The 27,888-nt window shown below is 47.7% G+C and overlaps 2 protein-coding genes across 4 annotated transcripts; one reads left to right on the forward strand and one right to left on the reverse strand.

Annotated features, from left to right (window-relative positions):
- Positions 1-1,212: 1,212 nt before the first annotated feature.
- On the reverse strand, positions 1,213-16,320 carry katnb1 (katanin p80 (WD repeat containing) subunit B 1). Of its 3 annotated transcripts, XR_014698966.1 has the most exons (21): positions 16,101-16,320; positions 14,724-14,787; positions 14,512-14,642; positions 13,863-13,980; positions 13,178-13,278; positions 13,065-13,106; positions 12,671-12,754; positions 11,727-11,842; positions 9,101-9,172; positions 8,871-9,021; positions 8,515-8,705; positions 7,902-8,050; positions 6,837-6,887; positions 6,610-6,674; positions 6,331-6,531; positions 6,044-6,193; positions 5,500-5,576; positions 4,986-5,060; positions 4,553-4,669; positions 3,839-4,435; positions 1,213-3,076 (listed from the first exon to the last, which is right to left on the reverse strand). XR_014698966.1 is itself a non-coding variant. In XM_084540982.1 (20 exons), the coding sequence occupies exons 1-20, from the start codon at positions 16,125-16,127 to the stop codon at positions 4,294-4,296; spliced, it is 2,124 nt and encodes a 707-aa protein (XP_084397108.1). In that variant the 5' UTR covers positions 16,128-16,320; the 3' UTR covers positions 3,361-4,293. The 3 variants fall into 3 exon arrangements, 2 of the variants coding, with proteins under 2 accessions (XP_084397108.1, XP_084397109.1); XM_084540982.1 differs by lacking the exon at positions 1,213-3,076 and having other exon boundaries at positions 3,361-4,435; XM_084540983.1 differs by lacking the exon at positions 1,213-3,076 and having other exon boundaries at positions 3,362-4,435; positions 14,724-14,866; positions 16,101-16,318.
- A 3,363-nt stretch (positions 16,321-19,683) lies between these two features.
- On the forward strand, positions 19,684-26,747 carry cog8 (component of oligomeric golgi complex 8). The gene is made up of 5 exons (XM_084574955.1): positions 19,684-20,291; positions 20,515-20,722; positions 23,213-24,034; positions 24,120-24,288; positions 26,219-26,747. Exons 1-5 carry the CDS (start codon positions 19,963-19,965, stop codon positions 26,491-26,493), a joined length of 1,803 nt encoding a protein of 600 aa, XP_084431081.1. The 5' UTR covers positions 19,684-19,962; the 3' UTR covers positions 26,494-26,747.
- Positions 26,748-27,888: the final 1,141 nt, after the last annotated feature.

Raw genomic sequence — 27,888 nt, forward strand, 5'->3', positions numbered from 1 at the left:
TTCCTAGCCTCCAGGCTAACAGTAGCTCTTCCTGGCCTCCAAGCTAACAGTAGCTCTTCCTGGCCTCCAAGTTAACAGTAGCTATTCCTAGCCTCCAAGCTAACAGTAGCTCTTCCTGGCCTCCAAGTTAACAGTAGCTATTCCTAGCCTCACAGCTAACAGTAGCTATTCCTAGCCTCCAGGCTAACAGTAGCTATTCCTAGCCTCACAGCTAACAGTAGCTCTTCCTAGCCTCCAGGCTAACAGTAGCTATTCCTAGCCTCCAGGCTAACAGTAGCTATTCCTAGCCTCCAAGCTAACAGTAGCTCTTCCTAGCCTCACAGCTAACAGTAGCTCTAGGAAACATCAGGAGGAAACATTGAAGCGTCAGTGTCCCAGCGATCAGTCAACATCCGTCTCCGTCTGATTTGTCCTGGTACTGATTGACTTTGTCTTCTCTGAGGACTCAAACTCAGTCTCTGCTTCCACTCTGGTAACTTCTGAGTTAATGAATGAATTTTCTCTCCACACTGAGCTCTGACAGGAGATTCATGTGTTCACCACTCTCATTAGTCTCTGAGACCATTAAACTAGAGGGAGGACGCCGTGATGGATGCGTCTCTGAGAGGACGTCTGAGGAAATGGACGTCCAGATGAGACAAAAGACCAGAAAAGAAAGTTCATGTGTTCATTATTAGATAATAATTGATGTGTCTCCTCCTCCTCCTCCTCCTCCTTCTCCTCCTCCTGGATTCAGATGTTATCATCATGGTTCTACTGAGGGACTGTGGACGGTCCTCACAGAGACAGAGACATGAGTGTGTGTGTCTCATCCTTCCATCCATCATGTTTTTATGTTTCAAGGTCACACATTTAATTACGTCTCAGCTCTTATTTTAAAAACTGTAATTAATTCCTTTAACGGGAGACACACACATTTGTCTTTCCATCTCAGTGAGGACCGTCCCTCATGTAACTGACTGAGAACCAGCTGACGATGATGATGATGATGATGATGATGTTCATCTTCATCAGACTCTGATTAATAAACTCATCATCTGGTTTTATATCATAACAGCTTTTTATATATATATAAATACAGAATAAAACAGAGCTAAAATAGAACATAGCATAGCATAGCATAGCATAGCATAGCATGATTAGCTAGCCTGACTAATGCTGTAGACGATGTATTCCTGACTCCAGATCTGATCTCAGTGTGTGTGTCTGTAAATCAGCAGCGCCATCATGTGGTCACAGCTGCTGTCTCTAATGGATCTCTACCTACCGCTGGATCAGAACCATCAACAGCTGCTGGTTGACTTGGAGACATGATCCAGATGTTGGAACCAGATGGAAAGACTCTCACACAATAAATTCCTTTAAACGTGATAATGTGTTTTACATTTTATAACATAAATACTGGTTAATAATTAGCTGTAGCGGCTAGCTAACCTGCTGTTAGCCCAGAGACTGAAATCTGACCATGAGACATCTTCTTCTTCAATATTGATCTTAAATTAAATTATTAAAGGATCTGCTTAACTCAGCCTTTAGTTAAATATCAGAGTCGTACGTTACGTTATGGGTCAAACAGCTGATCGGACATGAGGCCCAGAGGATCCTGGTTCTGTATCAGATGATTAAATCACTGTGTGCTGTTCTGTTCTAAGCGTTCTAGTGTTTTGTGGTGTTTGCTTTGTGAGGCTGGATGTTTGACTTCAGATTACTGAGAGCTAATTAAGTCTAATGCTGCTAATTAGAGCCGCCATGTTTGCTCTGGTAGATCAGAGAGAGTTTGATTAAAGGACTAATCCACCAAAACCACCCAGACAGACAGACAGACCACAGCGCGCTCCTCTTCCTCTGAGGAAATATTAAAGCTGAAACATTCAGCTTTAATATTTCTGTCACGAGAAGAAACGAGCTGCTTCACAGAGGAGACGAAGACGAGTCTGGTCCTGATTGACGTCTGTAGACACATAGAGACGTAGAGCTGAGGTCTGTCTGCACCTCCTGCTCCAGGTCGATCAATCTAAAGCTTTACTGTCATTTATTCATCCATTCATAATGCGTCAGTAATGTATTTAAATATTAAAGCATTATTTACCCAACAATAACAATAACTGATTATTAACTATTCATTGCTATTAATGACGTTAGCTAGCTGGTGTGTTAGCGGCGCTCAGCTTTAATGAAGACACTAATCTCAACCTCCAGAAACACATGACGCAGTGAATCAGCTGTTACATCATGTGACACGTTGCATCGACAGCATCTAAATCTCCAAATTAAACCTGCAAACAAATAATTACTGGAGTCAACGGGAACAATTAATAGATCCAGGCCTCTGACGACTGAATCTGCATTTTCAATGAGCTCATTATCAAGAGAGAGGAGGATGAGGAGGAGAGGAGGAGGAGGAGGAGGAGGAGCTGCACACTTCCAGCCCCTCATTAATCAGCTGTTTAACCTCCTCACATCAACACACACATAAATACTCCACATTAAAGCCTCAGCTGTTGAGCAGCCTCATGTCATCTGTCAGAGTCTGATGTTCACATTTAGTTTAAATCATTGTTCATGAACGTAGGTTTAGTTGACAGCGTTCAGGGAACAGCTCTGGAAGAGGTCGAGTATCAGCTCAGTAACAGCAGCAGCTTCTTACAGCGGAGCCTGAGCTCTTTATTAATGCACCTGGTCACAGGTGTGTTTGATCTGAGCGCGCTCAGAGGGCAGTAAAGAGTCTCAACATCAACTCTGATAAACTGGTCAAAGCACATGAAGCTAAACACTTCCTGTAGGAGTCCAGTACTTCCTGTAGGAGTCCAGTACTTCCTGTTTACACCGGCGTCTTTCATTCCTCATCTCTCCTCCTCTCTGTTTGTTTACTGGGGCTCAGTGTGAAGGCTCAGTGGGGTCAGAGGTCACAGGAACAGATCTGTTCATTAGCGATCAGCCGCTCACGTCGCTCAGACACCACATCCATCACAGAAACAGAGCAGCCCAGAGGACGTCCGTCTGCAGGGGAGACGTGAGCTCATGGTTCAGGAGCTGGAGGTCAAACTGATCCACGTGATGAAAAATAAAAGATCTTCTGGAATTAAATGAAAAATGAACTGATTAACCAAAACAACTATTCAGTTTAATTCAGAACCTCCAGGAGTCAGAGACCTCACCCTCATGTTAGAATCATCTGTGGACACTTTCTGAACCGGGTTAGGGTTAGGGGGTTAGGGGGTTAGGGTTAGGGGGTTAGGGGGTTAGGGTTAGGGGGTTAGGGGTTAGGGGGTTAGGGGGTTAGGGTTAGGGGGTTAGGGGGTTAGGGGTTAGGGGGTTAGGGGGTTAGGGTTAGGGGGTTAGGGGGTTAGGGTTAAACCTCAGAGAAGATGATGATGATTAAATCTAATAAACACAGAGACTAACACTGTCTGTGTTTAATGACGTCAGACTCCAGTGATGAACCTTCATCAGACACAGAGAAGCAGAACTCAGAGGAAGGGTTCTGTGCTTTGTGCTTTGCTTCCATCTAGTGTTGATCTGACTCATCACAGGGAAATGAAACCAGTTTTATTTCTGTAGCATCAATGAAACCAATGAAACCAATGAAGAGCATCAGTTATTCAGAAACCAACGTCCTCCAGCTACGGATGTATTTACAGAAGTAAAGTTTATCTGGAGTTTCTCTGATAGGAACGGACTCTGCTCCAGCTCAGGTCTGCCTGGCCAATCAGATTGTGGGGGCGGGGCTTAATGGACAGAAGAGTCATAGGCATCATGTGAGCAGTTTAAATGTCTCTGAGCTCGCTATAGCTAGGAGCTGAGAGTGACGACTCTGATCTCATTTAATCCTTCAAACCTGTTGACATGTGTCTGATGACTCCTGTCCTCCTGTCCTTCTGTCCTCCTGTCCTTCTGTCCTCCTGTCCTTCTGTCCTCCTGTCTGGGACTGAATGAGCAGCTTTACAGTTTATTTCCAACACGTCTTTATTAAATAAACAGGAGTGGACATTTCTAACAGGAGAGTGAAACGTAGAAAAGAGTCCAACATGTCCTCTCAGTCTTTATGTCAACACACAGAGTCGTCCTCCTCCTCCTCCTCCTCTCACATGTCTCTGATGATTGTCTCCAGGAGTCTAACTGAGGAATGATTGATCAGCTGACTGGTCTCAGGTACAGGTGGAAGATCAGCATCCTTCCTCTGGGACGCGTCAACACACAAAGTGCTTCAAGTCAGCGTCCGCAGTCAGCTGATGGCCTGGTCAGCTGATGGCCTGGTCAGCTGATGGCCTGGTCAGCTGATGATGGCGTTCCTCAGAGCGAGTCGTCGAGTGGCGCCATGAGCAGCTGCAGCTCTTTGAAGGCGCTGCCGTGGCGACCGACCTGCGTGGCCTTGTTCTTCACGACGTTACTGAGGTTTTTCAGCTGTTTACAGCACGACCTGCACTTCTGGTGTCTGCAAGCACACGGACACCTTCATCATCATCATCATCATCATCATCATCATCTGTGGTCAACATGTAGGACAGGTGAAGGACAGGTGAAGGACAGGTGTAGGACAGGTGAAACTCACCTCTCCTCTCGTGTGATGTCCACTCCCACAGAGGGCGTGGCCTTGAGCGTGTCACAGATGAGCATCCAGAAGTGTTTCATGATGAGCTTCAGAGACGTACAGCCGGTCTGCATGTAGCTGAAACACCAGAGGTCAGGGGTCAGGGCTCTGCTCTGATTGGCCGGTCGGTCTCATGTGACCCTAGCTCTGCTCTGATTGGCCGGTCGGTCTCATGTGACCCTAGCTCTGCTCTGATTGGCCGGTCGGTCTCATGTGACCCTAGCTCTGCTCTGATTGGCCGGTCGGTCTCATGTGACCCTAGCTCTGCTCTGATTGGCCGGTCGGTCTCATGTGACCCTAGCTCTGCTCTGATTGGTCGGTCGGTCTCATGTGACCCTAGCTCTGCTCTGATTGGCCGGTCGGTCTCATGTGACCCTAGCTCTGTTGGACTCACCTCTCATATTTACTCTGCAGCAGTTTGTCGATCTGAGGAAGGACGCTGGTACACAGGTCCAACTTCCACAGAGAGCTGCAACGAGACGAGAGACACGTCAACAACAAACATGTAGTTGCTCTGTTAAACAGTTCTTGATGTCTAGACACTGACCTCCTTATTAAACTAAGACTGAATTTAAATGATGCAGCTCTTAATGAATACATGTACAGATCAGCCACAACATTATGACCACTGACAGGCCAGGCACCCCCACCTAGACCAGACCAGACACCCCCACCTAGACCAGACCAGGCACCCCCAGGCACCCCCACCTAGACCAGACCAGGCCCCCCCACCCCATAGCAATGACACTCCTTGAAGCCAGCAGCCATCCCCAGCAGGATGATCCACAGAGGCCCCTCCCCTCAAAGCTCCACCCACTAAGGGAGACCTGCACATTAGGAAGGTGGTCATAATGTTGTGGCTGACCAGTGTATATCTACGTATATAACTCTGTACATGTGTGACTCACGGTTGGAGGTTGATGATGTTGAGGATGTCCACCACTATGGACAGGTCACTCATGGAGACAGCAGCGTCCAGAGCGCTCTGAAGACAACAGACATTTATTAATCATCACAGTCTGAGAACAGCTGATCATCAGCTGTTAGAATCTGGAGACATTTAAACATCATGACTTACACAGGAACAGAACAGGTGTAGAATATTTAATAATTTAATATCAAATAAATGTTTGTGTCGTCTAAGACCTCAGAGCCTTTTATATCAGGATCATGACACAGGACAGGTGGACATCAGGTGTGTGGGGACAGGTGTGGGGACAGGTGGACAGGTGGACAGGTGGACATCAGGTGTGTGGGGACAGGGGGACAGGTGGACAGGTGGACAGGTGGACATCAGGTGTGTGGGGACAGGGGGACAGGTGGACAGGTGGACATCAGGTGTGTGGGGACAGGTGGACAGGTGGACATCAGGTGTGTGGGGACAGGTGGACAGGTGGACATCAGGTGTGTGGGGACAGGTGTGGGGACAGGTGGACAGGTGGACAGCCTCACCTTGATGTCCTCTCTGGCCCACACGGCTCGGACCGTCTCCAGGTTCTTGTGTCGGCTGCTCAGCATCACACACATGGTGTCGTGTCCCTTCTTGATCTGGGACAGAGCCTCCTCGTCGCTCAGAGCTCCAGGTCTGTGATTGGGTGAAGACTGAACCACACACACACACACACACACACACACACACACACACACACACACACAGAGACACACTCACTTCACTCCAGAATCGTCTCTGATTGGCTGAAAGCTGACCAATAGATAAGTACAGGTACATAAACACTCACAGGCAGGAAGTCGGCCACGTTCAGTCCGATGGGCTCGTTCCTGCTGCTCAGGATGAGTTTAGGCTGGGGTCTGGACTTGGCTGTGGGGGGGGGAGGCTGAGGGGGAGGCTGGCTGGAGGGGGGAGGGTCTGGACGCTTGGCACAGGAGACCACTGTAGGCTCCACCCTCTGGACAGGAGTGGAGGAGGCCAGGGGAGGAGCCTTTAAAGGAACCACATGGTCATGGTCGGTCACATGACGCTAAGCTGCCTCTGACCTGACGGTGCTGCGTTCACTGACCTGCTGCTTGTCAGGAAAAGGAGACGTCAAGTCCTTCAGCTGACGGCCAATGGCCAGGATGGTCTCTGAGAGGAAGGAGGAGAACAGGAGCGTCAGTGAGGAGTCAGACGAAACAGGAAATGAAACCTTTCAAAATAAAAGTCTCTGCAGACAGAAGAGCTGCAGCTCACTGCTCCTACAGTCTGAGGTCTGACTACCATGAAACATGAAGTCTGTGCAGGACTCACCGTCCTCTGGAGGAGCAGGGAACGGCTCCGAGACCTTGGGAGGAGTTCGAGCTGGAAGAGACGAGAGACGAGAGACGAGAGACGAGGCTGCAGCTGATTGTACATGTTTGGATTTATAAGATCTTGACTGTAGATATGACAGAAACAAACATGCTGAGTCAGTAGGACCAGTAGGACCGGTAGGACCAGTAGGACCGGTAGGACCAGTGGGACCAGTGGGACCAGTGGGACCGGTTGGACCGGTTGGACCGGTACGACTGGTTGGACCAGTAGGACCGGTAGGACCAGTGGGACTGGTTGGACCGGTAGGACTGGTTGGACCGGTAGGACCAGTAGAACCAGTAGGACTGGGTGGACCAGTGGGACCAGTAGGACTGGTAGGACTGGTAGGACCAGTGGGACCGGTAGGACCAGTAGGACCGGTAGGACCAGTAGGACTGGGTGGACCAGTGGGACCAGTAGGACTGGTAGGACCAGTAGGACCAGCAGGACCGGTAGGACCAGTGGGACTGGTAGGACCAGTAGGACCAGTAGGACCGGTAGGACCAGTGGGACCAGTAGGACCGGTAGAACTGGTTGGACCGGTAGGACCGGTAGGACCAGTGGGACCAGTAGGACTGGTAGGACTGGGTGGACCAGTGGGACCACTAGGACCAGTGGGACCAGTAGGACTGGTAGGACTGGGTGGACCAGTGGGACCAGTAGGACCGGTAGGACTGGTAGGACTGGTAGGACCAGTAGGACTGGTTGGACCGGTAGGACCAGTAGGACTGGTAGGACTGGTAGGACTGGTTGGACCAGTAGGACCAGTGGGACCAGTAGGACTGGTAGGACCGGAAGGACCAGTAGGACTGGTTGGACCAGTGGGACTGGTTGGACCAGTGGGACCAGTAGGACTAGTAGGACCAGTAGGACTGGTTGGACCAGTGGGACCAGTAGGACTAGTGGGACCAGTAGGACCAGTAGGACTGGTAGGACTGGTAGGACCAGTAGGACAGGACTGGTAGGACCGGTACGACTGGTTCTGATCTGACCACATGACTCCACCTCCACCTGTCCACCTACAGATGGCGTTCTTGGGCTGGAAGATCTCCTTGTAGTCTTCAGGGTTGTGGATCTCTGCTGACGACAGCTTCTCGTCTGCCTCGTCCTCGCTGGGGCTCCGCCTCTCCCCCTCGGGGCTCCGCCTATCAGCATCTGACCGCTGCTTCACCCTGATGACATCATGACATGTGACTTTGAAGTGGACTTTTACAACGGTCATTGAAAGCATCACTGAACAGCATGACTTTCTTCAGTAACACAGATTGTTTCTCTGCATAAATAAACCGTTTGTTCTTGAGTTGATTCATATCTTGGCTGTTCAGTGAAGCTAATGATCAATATCCTCCTCCTCCTCCTCCTCCTCCTCAGTCCTGTCTAACAGATTGGTTCTCTCTGTGGTTTGATCCAGCGTTGGAGCTGGAACACAGCAGGTTTAGCTCAGACTGGTTCTACAGCCTGAAGGGTCAGGGTGTCCTGACCCGTCACATGACATTTAACTGTCCTGTTCATTTCTAATCATTTATCTTTTATTGAAATACTGACATGATGGAAATCCTCGATGAATGAATGAATGAATCTGACCAGTCTACAGGTGTTGTTGGTGTGTTGGTGTGTTGTTGTGTTGTTGTGGTACCTCTGTGAGCTGCAGGTGGTTGTGGGTCTGTCGTAGTTGCGGCGCAGAGCGGCTGCTTTAGGATCCTTGGGCTCTGTGAGCGGCTGGTTGTCCTGGATGATTCCCTGGATCACAGAGCCGCCGCTCTTCTTCACCCTCTTCAGATCAACCACGAAGGACGACACACTGGACAGCTGGTGAGACACGCCGATCTGACGGGAAGACAACGTTTCAATGTCCAAATACTGTCCCTGGCCACTTCATTAGGTACACTACTGAAACCAGTGCTGTTCTAAATCTACCCGCGTTCCTCTTTTTGACATTAGTGTCCCTAATGAAGTGGACGTTATATGTGTGCTATACAGGGCGCTACACACCAGCTGCTGGTTGCAGGTGGACAGGTCCGAAACTTTCCCCCAACCGACCGGGACCACGTCGAAGCAGCGGTCGGGCTCCCAGCCGAAGACCCTCAGAGAGTCTGTGGCCCCGCTGAACAGACAGGAGCCATCTGGGCTGAACAACACGCACCTGAACACACCACAGGGTCAGAGGTCAGAGGTCAGAGGTCATGTACCAGAAACACAATGTCTGTAGAGATAAAACTCACCTAACTGGAGTGGTGTCGCCCTCCAATGAACCAATCATGGTAAACTTCTCCAGATCCCACAGTTTGATTGACCTGCAGGAAACATGGAGGAAACATGGAGGAAACGAGGAGGAAACATGGAGGAAACATGGAGGAAACGAGGAGGAAACATGGAGGAAACGTGGAGGAAACATGGAGGAAACGTGGAGGAAACAAGGAGTAAACATGGAGCAAACAAGGAGGAAACAAGGAGGAAACAAGGAGGAAACATGGAGGAAACAAGGAGTAAACATGGAGGAAACAAGGAGTAAACAAGGAGGAAACAAGGAGGAAACATGGAGGAAACATGGAGGAAACATGGAGGAAACAAGGAGGATACATGGAGGAAACATGGAGGATACATGGAGGAAACATGGAGGAAACATGGAGGAAACAAGGAGGAAACATGGAGGATACATGGAGGAAACATGGAGGATACATGGAGGATACATGGAGGAAACATGGATGAAACAAGGAGGAAACAAGGAGGAAACGTGGAGGAAACAAGGAGTAAACATGGAGCAAACAAGGAGGAAACAAGGAGGAAACAAGGAGGAAACAAGGAGGAAACATGGAGGAAACAAGGAGGAAACAAGGAGGAAACAAGGAGGAAACATGGAGGAAACATGGAGGAAACATGGAGGAAACAAGGAGGATACATGGAGGATACATGGAGGAAACATGGAGGATACATGGAGGAAACGAGGAGGAAACATGGAGGAAACATGGAGGAAACAAGGAGGAAACATGGAGGAAACATGGAGGAAACGAGGAGGAAACATGGAGGAAACATGGAGGAAACGAGGAGGAAACGTGGAGGAAACGTGGAGGAAACGTGGAGGAAACGTGGAGGAAACAAGGAGTAAACATGGAGCAAACAAGGAGGAAACAAGGAGGAAACAAGGAGGAAACATGGAGGAAACAAGGAGTAAACATGGAGGAAACAAGGAGGAAACATGGAGGAAACATGGAGGAAACAAGGAGTAAACAAGGAGGAAACATGGAGGAAACATGGAGGAAACAAGGAGGAAACATGGAGGAAACAAGGAGGAAACATGGAGGAAACATGGAGGAAACATGGAGGAAACATGGAGGATACATGGAGGAAACATGGAGGATACATGGAGGAAACATGGAGGAAACATGGAGGAAACATGGAGGAAACATGGAGGAAACGAGGAGGAAACGAGGAGGAAACATGGATGAAACATGGAGGATACATGGAGGATACATGGAGGAAACATGGAGGATACATGGAGGAAACAAGGAGGAAACATGGATGAAACAAGGAGGAAACAAGGAGGAAACGTGGAGGAAACAAGGAGTAAACATGGAGCAAACAAGGAGGAAACAAGGAGGAAACAAGGAGGAAACAAGGAGTAAACATGGAGGAAACATGGAGGAAACATGGAGGAAACAAGGAGGAAACAAGGAGGAAACATGGAGGAAACATGGAGGAAACATGGAGGAAACAAGAGGGATACATGGAGGAAACATGGAGGATACATGGAGGAAACATGGAGGATACATGGAGGAAACATGGAGGAAACATGGAGGAAACAAGGAGGAAACATGGAGGAAACATGGAGGAAACATGGAGGAAACATGGAGGATACATGGAGGAAACATGGAGGATACATGGAGGAAACATGGAGGAAACATGGAGGAAACATGGAGGAAACATGGAGGAAACGAGGAGGAAACGAGGAGGAAACATGGATGAAACATGGAGGATACATGGAGGATACATGGAGGAAACATGGAGGATACATGGAGGAAACAAGGAGGAAACATGGATGAAACAAGGAGGAAACAAGGAGGAAACGTGGAGGAAACAAGAAGTAAACATGGAGCAAACAAGGAGGAAACAAGGAGGAAACAAGGAGGAAACAAGGAGTAAACATGGAGGAAACATGGAGGAAACATGGAGGAAACAAGGAGGAAACAAGGAGGAAACATGGAGGAAACATGGAGGAAACATGGAGGAAACAAGAGGGATACATGGAGGAAACATGGAGGATACATGGAGGAAACATGGAGGATACATGGAGGAAACATGGAGGAAACATGGAGGAAACAAGGAGGAAACATGGATGAAACATGGAGGATACATGGAGGAAACATGGAGGATACATGGATGAAACATGGAGGAAACAAGGAGGAAACATGGAGGTAACAAGGAGGAAACACGGAGGAAACAAGAGGGAAACAAGGAGGAAACAAGAGGGAAACAAGGAGGAAACATGGAGGAAACACGGAGGAAACACGGAGGAATCATGGAGGAAACATGGAGGAAACATGGAGGAAACAAGGAGGAAACAAGGAGAAAAAAAAAGGAGGAAACATGGAGGAAACAAGGAGGAAACATGGAGGAAACAAGGAGGAAACATGGAGGTAACAAGGAGGAAACACGGAGGAAACAAGAGGGAAACAAGGAGGAAACAAGAGGGAAACAAGGAGGAAACATGGAGGAAACAAGGAGGAAACAAGAGGGAAACAAGGAGGAAACATGGAGGAAACAAGGAGGAAACAAGGAGAAAAAAAAGGAGGAAACATGGAGGAAACAAGGAGGAAACACGGAGGAAACACTTGATATATTTGAACGTACTTGTCGGAGCTGCCGGACGCCAGCAGGTACTCGTTGGGGTGGAACTGGACAATGTTGACGGCTGCAGTGTGAGATTTGAACTCAGTGATGGTTTTCCCCTGAGTCAGGTCCCACAGCTGAGACAAGAGACAAGAGGACACAGCTGAGACAAGAGACAAGAGGACACAGCTGAGACTCTGTAGTTTGTTTCTAGAAGCTCATCAGCTTGTTCTCTACATGACTCATGGAAACATGTCAAGAGTCTGTGTAATAAATCTGAGATGCTGATAATACACCTCCTCTATATTCTGTCCAGCTTTGAGCAGACCATGATGTTTAAGGTCATCATGTTATGAAGTTAGGGTTATTGAAAGGTCGTCTGGTGTGAACAGAGCCAGCAGCACATGAGAGGATGGTATCATGATGGATTTGTAAGAAATAAAAATAAACCTTTAAACTCAAATTGATCTTCATTTAAAGGTCTGACATTGATTTCTCAAAAGTCTTAGCTGACGAGCTACGACAACAAACAAATAAATAATAATCCTCAGTAACGAAGCCTGATTAATAAAGAACAGCTGAAAATGAGCCGAGCTTCATGAAACATCTGTAAAGTTATTTTAAAGTGTCAGAGCTGGGTTTTGTTTTGAAACATCCCGTATTCATCTTTTAAGTCTGTCTCCTCCGTCTCCTTCGTCCTCTGGTGACAAGTCTCAGATCCAGATCAGGACAGAAGCTCCAGCTCTGAGAGCAGAGTCAGGATTTAAAAAGACAAAGAGACATGAACGATGAGAAGACGGAGGAGACACCACAGACCTCTGGAACCAACGAGGACGGTAGTTTGGATCAAATCTCTCTCAGAAGTGAAACTGAATCAGGACATGAGTCCAGGTGATAACCAGCCACAGTGACTCTGTGTTTCTGTGGTTGTTACTGAGACGATCAGAGTGTGGATCAGTTCGTACTTTGACAGTGCAGTCGTCACTCGCTGACGCTAACCACTTCCCATCAGGACTGAAGGCGAGACTCCTGACCGCCTGAGTGTGACCCTGCAACAGGAAAGGATGGATGGATGGATGGATGGATGGATGGACGGATGGACGGATGGACGGACGGATAGATGGATGGATGGATGGATGGATGGATGGACGGATGGATAGATGGATGGATGGATGGATGGATGGATGGATGGATGGACGGATGGATAGATGGATGGATGGATGGATGGATGGATGGACGGATGGATGGATGGATGGATGGATGGATGGATGGATGGATGGACAGATAGATAGACATGAGTCACTGACACATCCAGGGCTGATTCGTCTTTAATCTGCTGGTAATAAGAACCCGTCTCACCTTGTATCTGAACACGTACCCCTTCCTCCTCACGTCCCACAGCTGAAAACACAAAGACAGGTCCATGGATGAAGAAGATCAGAACAAACCAAGCATCCAACACAGATCACTACCTTAATGTTGGTGTCCATGGAGCTGGAGGCCAGGAAGTCTCCAAACGGGTGGAAGCCCAGACTGGTGATGTTGGCTTTATGTCCCATCAGAGTCCTTAAAACTGAGGACACAGAGACAGAGGACTGACCCGTCACAGAGAGACAGACTGACGGATGATTTAAAGACAGATGTGGAGGTTTAACAGCTCCTGATGCTCTGCCCCCTCCAGGTCATGGTCTGAATTACACCCTCAGACATTAAAAGTAACGTGAGGACGTTTTTAGACGTGAATCTAAACCAGAGGAGGACTAACCGTGAGCCCCGGCTCTCCTCAGCATCACCTGTACAGGTACCAGACAGGATCCACGACGCTGAGCTCAGAGCTCTGGGTTGGAACTAACCTGGTGTCAGACCTGGGTCTGGACCGGTTTCAGACTGATCTTGGATCTTATTTGGACTACTGGTTCTGGTTTAGATAAAAATGTAGATCTTTGGAATTACAGAGAATAAAAACAACACAGAAAGAAGAAAGAAACAAGTTGGAGTATGTTTCAGCTTTAGCCTTGTACCGGCCCGGTGTTCAGAGAATGTGGGACGGCTCCCCCCTGTTGGACCTGATGATGCAGCAGCATCTAAAAGGTGAGGTGAGACCAGGACCAGAGGGAAGAGGACAAGCTTTTATCCACACAGAACCAACGGTCTTACTCTTAGCGGCCTCCAGGTCCCAGACCCGTATGGATCCAGACTGAGAGCCGGCGACGACCTGCTCCTCCGACATGTTGAACTGGACACACTCCACTGGGCTCTTGTGACCAGTTAAACTCTGAGGACAGACGTTATAAACAGTTATGAGCAGGCTCCTTCAGAAGGCCACAGGTCTGCAGCTGACTGTCAGGCTGCTGTAAGTGGTCACGACTTGAATGCTCGTGTAAAGTGACTCTTTCTCTTTTAAAGGGTTTTATTCATGTTGTCAGGAACAATACTGACATCATTTCATCACTACTTTACTTGACAGAGAACTTTCTAATGAACTTCCTCCAGCTCTTGGGTTCTATGAGGGTGGAACCTTTTCATACATTAGTCCCAAACCTCATCAGGATCTCTGTCCATCTGGTGTATGTTGTTACCGAGCTGTGTTCATTATTACTTGGACTATTTTTCCTTTAATTTTTAATCTTATTTATTCATTAATTTATGTTTCCACACATCAAGAACATGCTATTTATTGCTATCTGCCTGTGACGTCATCGATCTGTGACGTCATCGATCTGTCAGACACAGACATGAACATAACGTTTGTAATCAGACTCTGGATCATGTTTTATATTCTTCTTCTAAACCCAGAGAGTCTCACCATGATGCAGTTGGCCTTGCTGACGGCCCAGATGTTGACCCTGCAGTCCTCTCCTCCCGTGGCCAGCAGCCGGCCGGAGCTTTTCCCCAGAGCCGAGCAGGAGACGCTGCTGGAATGAGCCTCGAACTCCTCTGAACAAGCACGGGACACGCTCAGGTCAGGAGGACTGTCCTCCACCACAGAGACACTCGTGTGAAATGTTTTGTACTCACGCAGTCGCCATGAGATCTTGGTGCTGCTGGCGGACGCCATGGTGGTCGCCGTGGAGACTGGCGGCTGTGTTTGAACAGATGGACCGATGCTGAGGTTAATTCATGACATCAGCTTCTCATTTACTGCTCTGAGCGTCCTCCACCTGCAGAGAGGACACCGTCAACGAGACATGTCAATAGTTTTGTTTCTCTTACTTTATTCTATTTTGATCGGACCCGTATTTTTGCTCGGTCTTGTTCTGCTGCGGGAACAACGACACCGACACCTCAGGGATCAATAAAGAGCTCATTAATCTGCTTTTTATCCAAACTGACTCTAAAGTGAGACCAGGTCTCTAATGATCCCGTAGCAGAATCAGAACGTATCCGTCATCTGCTGCAGTCACAAGCTGAATGCAGGACTTTTAATTTACTGCTGTAGAAGGATTTTATTTCGCATGTTCGGTGTTTTCCAGATAAATTATAGAAACTTTCTTTGTTTCCTGAAAGTCACCGCAGGTTCATCCCAAAGTTTCCGGTTGTCTCCAGAGTGTGGATCCTTTTCAACCTGATTAACTATTAGATTACATTAACTATATAACTATATAGTTAACTGAGGTCATTTTATCATTAACTGTACCTCGTATGTTCGGGAGGGGCTGATGACGACTATCTACCCCCCTCCACCTCAGGACCAGGAGCCGTTAGACTCAATAACTCTGTTTATACATTTATACATTTATACATTTATATATTCATACTCACTTTCTACTTTAAATGTCACTGTTGTTCGATGTATTCTATATCCTCTTGGTTGTTGCGTTACGCTGTGTGTTATTATTATTATTATTATTCTCAGACTGGACCTCTGTTCTCAGCTCTGTTCACTTTTATGTTCCAATAAAAACCTAAAACATAATTATCAACAAACTGAGCAGAAACCCTTTTAGGATCCAGGACACCAGATTAATGTTAACGCGTTAATGCAGCCCGTCTACTCACTACACGCTTTATTTTATTTTAACTCATATGAAGTGGAGCTACTAGAACTGAACCAGTAAAATAACCAGTTAATTCTTCTGCTAACTGAAGCTAACTGAAGCTAACTGAAGCTAACTGAAGCTAATCTAAACTGACGTTTATTAATCTCATTAAACTAATTAATGAAGCGTCACTCAGTTCAACAGATTATCAAACAAACTAAAAGCCTCAGATGAAGCCGTCGAGGCGCTGACGTTAGTTTATTAAGTTATATTACCTCTAACTAGCTGGTTAGCAGCTGCTGGACTAGTTAAAGCCGTTAGCCGCTAACGGTAGCTAGCTAACTAGTGAAGGCAGTTAGCGATAACTACCGACAACCGTTACGGGACAGACACACACAGGTGTCGGTCAGTTTACCTGCGTGGCTCGGTCTCTGGGAACCATGTGAAGCAGCGCGGACGTTAAACCGGCAACAGATTATCCGTCTGCGGCGGATGACAACTTGTTGACGGTCTGGTTGCTCCTCGGCTGCAGCTTAGCAACTGGGCGACAGACCTCACTTCCGCTTACGTCACCGACTGCTTTTAGTAGACACAACAAACACACACAGACACACACAGACACAACAAACACACACAAACACACACAGACACAACAAACACACACAAACACACACAAACACACACAGACACAACAAACACACACAGACACAACAAACACACACAAACACAACAAACACACACAGACACAACAAACACACACAAACACACACAAACACACACAGACACAACAAACACACACAAACACACACAGACACAACAAACACACACAGACACACACAGACACAACAAACACAACAAACACACACAAACACACACAGACACACACAAACACACACAGACACAACAAACACAACAAACACACACAAACACAACAGACACACACAAACACACACAGACACAACAAACACAACAAACACACACAAACACACACAGACACACACAAACACAACAAACACACACAAACACACACAAACACACACAGACACAACAAACACACACAAACACACACAGACACACACAAACACAACAAACACACACAAACACACACAAACACAACAAACACACACAGACACAACAAACACACACAAACACACACAGACACACACAGACACAACAAACACAACAAACACACACAAACACACACAGACACACACAAACACAACAAACACACACAAACACACACAAACACACACAAACACAACAAACACACACAAACACACACAGACACACACAAACACAACAAACACACACAAACACACACAAACACAACAAACACACACAGACACAACAAACACACACAAACACACACAAACACACACAGACACACACAGACACAACAAACACACACATACACACACAGACACAACAAACACACACAGACACACACAGACACAACAAACACAACAAACACACACAAACACACACAAACACACACAGACACACACAGACACAACAAACACAACAAACACACACAAACACACACAGACACAACAAACACACACAGACACACACAGACACAACAAACACAACAAACACACACAAACACACACAGACACACACAAACACAACAGACACACACAAACACACACAGACACAACAAACACAACAAACACACACAAACACACACAAACACACACAAACACACACAAACACAACAAACACACACAAACACACACAGACACACACAGACACAACAAACACACACATACACACACAGACACACACAGACACACACATACACAACAAACACAACAAACACACACAAACACACACAGACACAACAAACACACACATACACAACAAACACAACAAACACACACAAACACACAGACACACACAGACACAACAAACACACACATACACACACAGACACACACAAACACACACAAACACACACATACACAACAAACACAACAAACACACACAAATACACACAGACACACACAAACACAACAGACACACAAAGACACACACAGACACACACAAACACACACAGACACACACAAACACAACAGACACACACAAACACACACAGACACAACAAACACACACAAACACACACAAACACACACAGACACACACAAACACAACAGACACACACAGACACACACAGACACAACAAACACAACAAACACACACAAACACACACAGACACACACAAACACAACAGACACACACAAACACACACAGACACAACAAACACACACAAACACAACAAACACACACAGACACACACAGACACAACAAACACACACAAACACACACAGACACACACAGACACAACAAACACACACAAACACACACAGACACAAACACACACAAACACAACAAACACACACAAACACACACAGACACACACAGACACACACAAACACACACAGACACAAACACACACAAACACAACAAACACACACAAACACACACAGACACACACAAACACACACAAACACACACAAACACACACAGACACACACAAACACACACAAACACAACAGACACACACAAACACACACAGACACAACAAACACAACAAACACACACAAACACACACAGACACACACAAACACACACAAACACACACAGACACACACAAACACACACAAACACAACAAACTCACACAAACACACAAACACACACAAACACACACAAACACACACAAACACAACAAACACACACAAACACACACAGACACACACAAACACACACAGACACAACAAACACAACAAACACACACAAACACACACAGACACAACAAACACACACAGACACACACAGACACAACAAACACACACAGACACACACAAACACACACAAACACAACAAACACACACAGACACACACAGACACAAGAAACACACACAAACACACACAGACACACACAGACACAACAAACACACACAAACACACACAGACACAACAAACACACACAAACACACACAGACACACACAAACACACAACAAACACACACAGACACAACAAACACACACAAACACAACAAACACACACAAACACACACAGACACACACAGACACAACAAACACACACAAACACACACAAACACACACAGACACACACAGACACACACAAACACAACAAACACACACAAACACACAGAAACACACACAAACACACACAGACACACACAAACACACACAAACACACACAAACACAACAAACACAACAAACACACACAGACACACACAGACACAACAAACACACACAAACACACACAGACACACACAGACACAACAAACACACACAAACACAACAAACACACAAACACACACAGACACACACAGACACAACAAACACACACAAACACAACAAACACACACAAACACACACAAACACAACAAAGTACATAATGTTTTATATATACTGATATATTTATTCAGTTTCTGGTTGTGATGCTGTGAACGGGACTTTAATTTATAATGAATGAAACCTTTGTCCCTGTGGCTCAGTGGAGAGGTGTTCAGCACTGATACCTCACTGAAACCTTTGTCCCTGTGGCTCAGTGGAGACATGTTCAGCACTGATGCCTCACTGAAACCTTTGTCCCTGTGGCTCAGTGGAGAGGTGTTCAGCACTGATGCCTCACTGAAACCTTTGTCCCTGTGGCTCAGTGGAGAGGTGTTCAGCACTGATGCCTCACTGAAACCTTTGTCCCTGTGGATCAGCGGAGACATGTTCAGCACTGATGCCCCTCAGCCAGAAGGTTCTGGGTTCTGTGACTGCTCAGAGTTCATCAGAGCAACAGCCCCGGGGGAAGAAACTGTTCTTGTGACGGCTGGTTTTATCTTGGTGCAATAAAACATAAACATTATAAAATATACAAACTGTAAAAGTAATGTTTAAGAAGTCTGGTTTAATTAGTTAAAGAAAGGATGAACAGAGAATGTATTTCATGTTCCAGTCCGGTCCGGTAGGTGGCGGTAATTCACCCTGAAGAAGAAGAAGAAGAAGAAGAAGAAGAAGAAGAAGAAGACGACTGGCGGAACCAGGAAGTGTTTGTCAACAGAACCACAGTCAACGAACAGAACCCGCCCCGGTTTGTTTGACTTCAGAAACAGAATACATTCCCCGTTAAGTTAGTTCTTGAACCGTGACAGAGTAAACCGGGCTGTTCGGCGGGCTGTTCGGCGAGCTGTTCGGCGGGCTGTTCGGCGGCAGCAGCGGGAGGAGGAGTGCTTCTCTGCGGCCCAGCTGTCCAACATGGCGGCGGTTGACGTGGAGGATGAGAGTATTTTGGCGTCGATATTTAAGGACAGCTTCCCGGACAGCTGGAGGGACAACCCGGACTTCGCGGCCTACCTCTCCGAGCTGAGCTCCTTCGGAGTGGAGAAGCTGAGCCGGGAGCCGGAGCGGCTGGCGGAGGAGCGGGCTCAGATCCTGCAGCAGACCCGGGAGCTGGCCTTCTCCAACTACCAGACCTTCATCCGCACCGCGGACTGCACCGAGCACATCTACCGGGACTTCGGCCGCGTAGAGAGCAGCGTGTCCCGGCTGCTGGACAAGCTGCCCGGCTTCGGAGAGAAATGCAGGTGCTCCAGTCACAGGATTTAAATACAGAATAAATCTATTTATAGTCTTAAAACACAGCCGCAGATAGTTATTGTGTTTATAATTTGTTATTCGTTTAATCTGCTGATTGTTCTCTGATTAATTTATTGGTTTATTAAACACCTGGAGTCCTGAGAACAGACACAAGTTCAGTGTGAGGCCAGATGAATAGAAGCAGACATTTAGTTTTGACTCTGTGTTCAGGGGCTTCATGAAGGAGGCCGAGGACATCGGGGCGAGCCGCCGCATGAACAGCCTGACGCTGAACCGCCACACCGAGATCCTGGAGATCCTGGAGATCCCTCAGCTCATGGACACCTGCGTCCGCAACGGCTACTACGAGGAGGCCCTGGAGCTGGCGGCGTACGTCAAGAGGCTGGAGAAGAAGCACTCCACGCTGCCGGTCATCCAGGTGAGTCCAGGTGACTGGACGTCTCCATGGAAACGGAGAGTCGCTCGTAGAGGACACGTCCACTGTCCTGTCAGAGTCAGAGAAGTCTCTCTGAAGTCTCACATTAAGCCCCGCCCTCACAATCTGATTGGTCCAGTAGATCTTTGCTGGAGGAGAATCAGCTGGTTCTGACTTCCAGAGATCAGCTGATCAGAGACCAACTGATCAGAGACCAGCTGATCAGAGACCAACTCATAGATCAGCTGATCAGAGACCAGATCAGAGACCAGATCAGAGACCAGCTGATCAGAGACCAGATCAGAGACCAGCTGATCAGAGACCAGATCAGAGACCAGATCAGAGACCAACTGATCAGAGACCAACTGATCAGAGACCAACTGATCAGAGACCAGCTGATCAGAGACCAGCTGATCAGAGACCAGATCAGAGACCAGATCAGAGACCAGCTGATCAGAGACCAGATCAGAGACCAGCTGATCAGAGACCAACTCATAGATCAGCTGATCAGAGACCAGATCAGAGACCAGCTGATCAGAGACCAACTGATCAGAGACCAGCTGATCAGAGACCAACTCATAGATCAGCTGATCAGAGACCAACTCATAGATCAGCTGATCAGAGACCAGATCAGAGACCAGATCAGAGGCCAGCTGATCAGAGACCAGATCAGAGACCAGCTGATCAGAGACCAACTCATAGATCAGCTGATCAGAGACCAACTGATCAGAGACCAGCTGATCAGAGACCAACTCATAGATCAGCTGATCAGAGACCAACTGATCAGAGACCAGCTGATCAGAGACCAGATCAGAGATCAGCTGATCAGAGACCAGATCAGAGATCAGCTGATCAGAGACCAACTGATCAGAGACCAGCTGATCAGAGACCAACTCATAGATCAGCTGATCAGAGACCAACTCATAGATCAGCTGATCAGAGACCAGATCAGAGACCAGATCAGAGACCAGATCAGAGACCAGATCAGAGACCAGCTGATCAGAGACCAACTCATAGATCAGCTGATCAGAGACCAGATCAGAGATCAGCTGATCAGAGACCAGATCAGAGATCAGCTGATCAGAGACCAACTGATCAGAGACCAGCTGATCAGAGACCAACTCATAGATCAGCTGATCAGAGACCAACTCATAGATCAGCTGATCAGAGACCAGATCAGAGACCAGATCAGAGACCAGCTGATCAGAGACCAGATCAGAGACCAGCTGATCAGAGACCAACTCAGAGATCAGCTGATCAGAGACCAGATCAGAGACCAACTCAGAGATCAGCTGATCAGAGACCAACTGATCAGAGACCAACTGATCAGAGACCAGATCAGAGACCAGATCAGAGACCAGCTGATCAGAGACCAACTCAGAGACCAGCTCAGAGACCAACTGATCAGAGACCAGCTCAGAGACCAACTGATCAGAGACCAGCTCAGAGACCAACTGATCAGAGACCAACTCAGAGACCAGATCAGAGACCAACTGATCAGAGACCAGATCAGAGATCAGATCAGAGACCAGCTGATCAGAGACCAGATCAGAGACCAACTGATCAGAGACCAGCTGATCAGAGACCAGCTCAGAGACCAACTGATCAGAGACCAGATCAGAGACCAACTCAGAGACCAACTGATCAGAGACCAGATCAGAGACCAGATCAGAGACCAGCTGATCAGAGACCAGATCAGAGACCAACTGATCAGAGACCAGCTGATCAGAGACCAGATCAGAGACCAACTGATCAGAGACCAGCTGATCAGAGACCAGCTCAGAGACCAGCTCAGAGACCAACTGATCAGAGACCAGATCAGAGAACAACTCAGAGACCAACTCAGAGACCAACTCAGAGACCAGCTGATCAGAGACCAACTCAGAGACCAACTCAGAGACCAGCTGATCAGAGACCAACTGATCAGAGACCAGCTCAGAGATCAGCTGATCAGAGACCAGATCAGAGACCAACTGATCAGAGACCAACTCAGAGACCAGATCAGAGACCAACTCAGAGACCAACTCAGAGACCAACTCAGAGACCAGATCAGAGACCAGATCAGAGACCAACTCAGAGACCAGATCAGAGACCAGATCAGAGACCAGATCAGAGACCAGATCAGAGACCAACTGATCAGAGACCAACTGATCAGAGACCAGCTGATCAGAGACCAACTCAGAGACCAGATCAGAGACCAACTCAGAGACCAGCTCAGAGACCAGATCAGAGACCAACTCAGAGACCAGCTGATCAGAGACCAGATCAGAGACCAACTCAGAGACCAACTCAGAGACCAACTCAGAGACCAGCTGATCAGAGACCAGATCAGAGACCAGATCAGAGACCAACTCAGAGACCAGATCAGAGACCAGCTGATCAGAGACCAACTCAGAGACCAACTCAGAGACCAGATCAGAGACCAGATCAGAGACCAACTCAGCTCCTCAAATGCTACTGAAATGATTGACCTTTGACCTCTTCTGTCCTCAGGGTATCGTGCGTGAGGTGCGTCAGTCGACTCAGCTGATGCTCAACCAGCTGTTGCAGCAGCTGCGCAGTAACTCCCAGCTTCCCGTGTGCCTGCGCGTCATTGGCTACCTGCGGCGGATGGACGTGTTCACGGAGGCGGAGCTTCGGGTGAAGTTCCTGCAGGCCCGCGGTACCTGGCTGCACTCCATCCTCGCTGCCGTCCCCGAGGACGACCCCTACTTCCACATCACCAAGACCATCGAGGCCTGCAGGGTCCACCTGTTCGACATCATCACCCAGTACAGAGCCATCTTCTCTGACGAAGACCCGCTGGTCCCCCCCGCCGGCGGGCAGGCGGTAAACGAGGGCGCCATCTTCCACGGCTGGGTGGTGCAGAAGGTGTCGGAGTTCCTGGAGATGTTAGATCAGGACCTGCAGCGAGGCGTGGGGGGGCGCCTGGACTCCCTGCTGGGACAGTGCATGTACTTCGGCCTGTCCTTCAGCAGGGTGGGGGCCGACTTCCGGGGACAGCTGGCGCCCATGTTCCAGCGAGTGGCGAGGGACACGTTCCGCCAGGCGGTGCAGGAAGCGGTGGACAAGTTCCAGGAGGACATGAACCTGTACACACTCATCTCCCTGCCCTCCATGCTGGGGGGCACCATCCCCCCCGTGGCCCCCAGCGCCCAGCCTGGAACCCTGCAGCCCCCCATGTCCCTGCTGGACTTCCAGCCGCTGGCCTGCTTCCTCAACAACATCCTGACGGCCTTCAACGACCTGCGACTCTGCTGCCCCATCGGCCTGGCGCAGGACATCTGCAGAGCTTTAGAGGACGGCCTGAAGATGGTACGACCGGACCCTGTGTCTCTTAGAGGACATCTGTCTCTCTTCTGGTGAGGACGCTGACTCCAGTGTCTTTGTCTCTCGGCAGGTGACCCGTCAGGTCCTGGTGTTCCACCGGGCCGAGGAGTCGGCGTTCAGCGGCAAAGAGAAGGAGCTCTTCCTTCAGTTCTGTTGCTCCTACGCTGAAGACCTGCTGCCGTTCCTCAACCGCTGCCTCCAGGTCCTGTTCCCTCCGGCTCAGCTCGCCCTCATCCTGGGTGAGAACATCTGGAACATCTGGAACATCTGGAACATCTGGTCTCCAGGCTGTTGTCTGCTTTGGTCATTTCTGGTGAATCTTAGGAAGTCTAATGGGACAGGGACGAGTTATCTTTATTCCAGAGATGAAGTCAGTCCTGACCGTCAGACTTTCAGTTTCAGAGAATCAGAAAAACTTTATGAACCTCTGAGGTCTAAAGTATAACTGGCTGTTTTTTAGGGCTGAACGTTATCGTATCTACATCTAGATATGAACATTCAAGATATTAATATCGAAAAAGCAACGATATAAACGATGTAGACCAATGACAAACATATGAGGGAGACTGAGACTGAGACGCACACACACACACACACACACACACACACATTACACACACTACACACACACACACACACACATTACACACACCACACACACACACACACACTACACACACACACACACTACACACACAGCGGGGAAATTAAAAAGACAGAAAGTAAAGTGAGCGTGGAAGATAATGCGGCCGGTGGCCGTGCAGAATAGAGGGGGACAATTTTTTGGGACTCAGTCCGTGATAGGGACGGGACAGAGCAGATAATCAACGGAGCGGGACGGAGCCGGAGATTAAATTAAGAAGTGACGCTGCAATGCGGTGAGTGCGCCCAACTTTAGACAACAACATACGGAGCGGGACGGGATCTGGGAGTCTTTCTCTCGTGATTTTGCGGGACAGGATTTTTGATGGGGGGCAGTCACGTGATCGGGATATGACGGGAGTATTTTTGTAGGATGGGAGAGACAATTGATTCCCGTGTCACTAGTGCAGAATCTGATTTGGTGCCAAAACATAAATCATCTTCCATTAGTTGGATTTAAAATGATGATGTAAACCAGAGCGAGGTGTCGTGATGGTCGCTTGGCGAAAATTGTGACGAAGCAAGAAGCACAAGAAACATGTTTCACCACAAGAAACATGTTTCACCACATGAAACATGTTTCACCACATGAAACAACACCATCGTGTGCTGCTCTAAGAGTGTATTGTGAGAGACACCGGGGACGTCTCAGTCATCCCAAAAGAAGCCCAATCAAAGTCTGATTGCTGATGCGTTCAGTAGCGTTACACCGTATGAGTCCACGTCCACCAGACATAAACACATGACAGACGCTATAACATACCACATGGTACCTGTGTGCACAGTCTAGAAAGAGGCTTTTAAAAAAAATAAAAAATGGTATCGATATCGAGATATCTGGTATAATTATCCAGATATGACATGTTGTCCATATCGTTCAGCCCTACTGTTTTTCACGACTTTAGTTTTACCTTTATCTATTTCATCTTAAAACCAGTTGACCTCTCTTTGTTGGGTGTCACGACCTCACATGTGGGATTTTACAGTTATTTTTTCATTCTGACAAACTGTATTAACACACTGGACCTAAAACTACACAACATAAAACATAAAGTCAGAGTAGGAAAACTCTTTTCACTGTGAAAACCACAAACATATTTAATCAACTTCAAGTGTAAACTGTAAATATCAAAAGCTTATGTAAAAAAATAGCAAACAAAGTTATTTAAACTGTTTACATTGAAACACATCAGACATTTTTTGTTCAACTATTTACAGAACCATCAGTAACTATTATTATTTTTTGCTTTCGAGCATCTGAAGCCGACTAACACCAAACATGACAGTGATCAGGAGAAAGCGCGGCGTAAATCATTTGTAATGAGTCCAGCTGTACTTGGTCTATCAACACATATATACACTATAGTTTGATGGAGGACTTTCTGACCCCTAGAGGTACACTGGGCTGGTCGAGGAGCGAGACCAATATATACAATGAAATAGAAATAAAATCCTCCTGATCAACATCAGGGCCCTCAGATCCTGTGACCTTCAGTCTGAGGATGTCCTCTGTCCTCTGTCCTCCAGGTGTCCCTGCGTCTCAGCTGCACAGGTACGCTGGTCTGGGCTGCATCGACGTCGCCGCCGTTCTGGAGCCTCTGGACTTCATTCTTCCTCAGAGGGAAACGCCGGCGGCGCCAGAGGTCGACATCACGGCCGGGCTGGACGACCTGATGTTAGAGACACAACCACACAAACCAGAGACGGACCCAGACTCAGCACCGAGCCGGTCCGGTCTCAGAGACTCTGAGTCTGGAGATGAAGTGATGAAGACGACAGAGGACGAGTTCTCTTTGGACTGAAAGAAGACGACAGTGCTGAAGTTCTGTTGAAACGACTAAATGATGAATTAAAACCTTTCTACATCTGTGTTCATTCAGTGTGTGTGTCTGTAAATCAGCAGCGCCATCATGTGGTCACAGCTGCTGTCTCTAATGGATCTCTACCTACCGCTGGATCAGAACCATCAACAGCTGCTGGTTGACTTGGAGACATGATCCAGACTCACAGATGATAAACAGGGACAGCTCTAACTATGCTTCTATAGACATATATATGTCTATAGTGTGTATAGTTATGATGATATATAGAAGTAACAGTACATGTATAAAACTACAGAAGATATAAATACTTCTGATCAGCTGATCAGATGATCTCATCTCTGATTGGTTGATCTGATGAAGAGCATGTCAGCGTAGTTTGAGTTTGATCCAGCAGGAGGCAGCGACGCTCCAAGATCAGCTGGAGAGACGATGACACACACTGACACACACACACTGACACACACACACTGACACACACACACTGACACACACAGACACACTAACACACACACACACACACTAACACACACTGAAACACACTGACACACACTGGAACTAACAAACACACACACACTAACACACACTGACACACACTGACACACACTGACACCCACACACTAACACACACTGAAACACACTGATACACACTAACACACACACTAACACACACAGGACTTTGGCAGAATTAATAAACTGAATCAACCAATCAATCAGCAGGGACACATTAGGCCACACCCACCTGAGCTTGGGAGAGGAGGTAAATGATCAGGATGTAAGAGGTTGACCTCTGACCTCTGACCTCTCAGATAGTTTTATGTCTAAAAATGGCCGACAGGTCAGAGATGAATTAATGTCTGCGTCGTCATGGAGACCTTTGCTCCACATCGTGCTGCTCCTCCATCTTATCTCCGCTCTGATAGGTTATCTGACACCGGGCACCTGTCCAGGTGGGTCAGGGGGGCGTGGCTACATACCTGCATATCTTTAGGTGTTGAGGGTTGTACAGGTGTTCCTAATAATGTGCTCACTGAGTACAGGACAGATTCACACCTGCTCCTAAATAAATCGTTTATTTATCAGATAGTTCTCAGCTCATTATCTGGACGCCCTCAGATTATAACACCTAGTGTGTAGTTGGTGTGTAGCATCATGCTGCTGTTGGTGCTGTGGTCCTTGTTACCATGGAAACATAAAAAAAAAGTTTCTGATGAACTGAAGTCAGAAAGGAGAGAAGCTGAGTGTGGCTACGACAGCGTAGCGTAAGGAGAACGAACAGTAAGCAGCGCTGGGGTCAGAGGTCACGTGGTTGGTCTGAGACCAGCTTCATTAACCTCCAGCGTCCAGCGCTCTGAGCCAGCGCTCGGAGCCAAGTCA

The sequence above is a fragment of the Chelon labrosus genome (assembly GCF_963514085.1).
Source record: "Chelon labrosus genome assembly, chromosome: 3".
NCBI classification, from domain to species: domain Eukaryota; kingdom Metazoa; phylum Chordata; class Actinopteri; order Mugiliformes; family Mugilidae; genus Chelon; species Chelon labrosus.

Excerpts from the sequence above, each read along its gene's own strand:
- katnb1 (XM_084540982.1), bottom strand. The coding sequence starts at position 16,127 with ATGGTTCCCAGAGACCGAGCCACGCAG. Across the intron at positions 13,981-14,511 it reads GCAAGGCCAACTGCATCATG|AGTTTAACTGGTCACAAGAG; the intron begins GTGAGACTCTCT and ends GTCTGTCCTCAG. Across the intron at positions 8,051-8,514 it reads ACCACCTGCAGCTCACAGAG|GGTGAAGCAGCGGTCAGATG; the intron begins GTACCACAACAA and ends TGATGTCATCAG.
- cog8 (XM_084574955.1), top strand. The coding sequence starts at position 19,963 with ATGGCGGCGGTTGACGTGGAGGATGAGAGTATTTTGGCGTCGATATTT. Across the intron at positions 20,723-23,212 it reads CCACGCTGCCGGTCATCCAG|GGTATCGTGCGTGAGGTGCG; the intron begins GTGAGTCCAGGT and ends TTCTGTCCTCAG. Across the intron at positions 24,289-26,218 it reads TCAGCTCGCCCTCATCCTGG|GTGTCCCTGCGTCTCAGCTG; the intron begins GTGAGAACATCT and ends TCTGTCCTCCAG.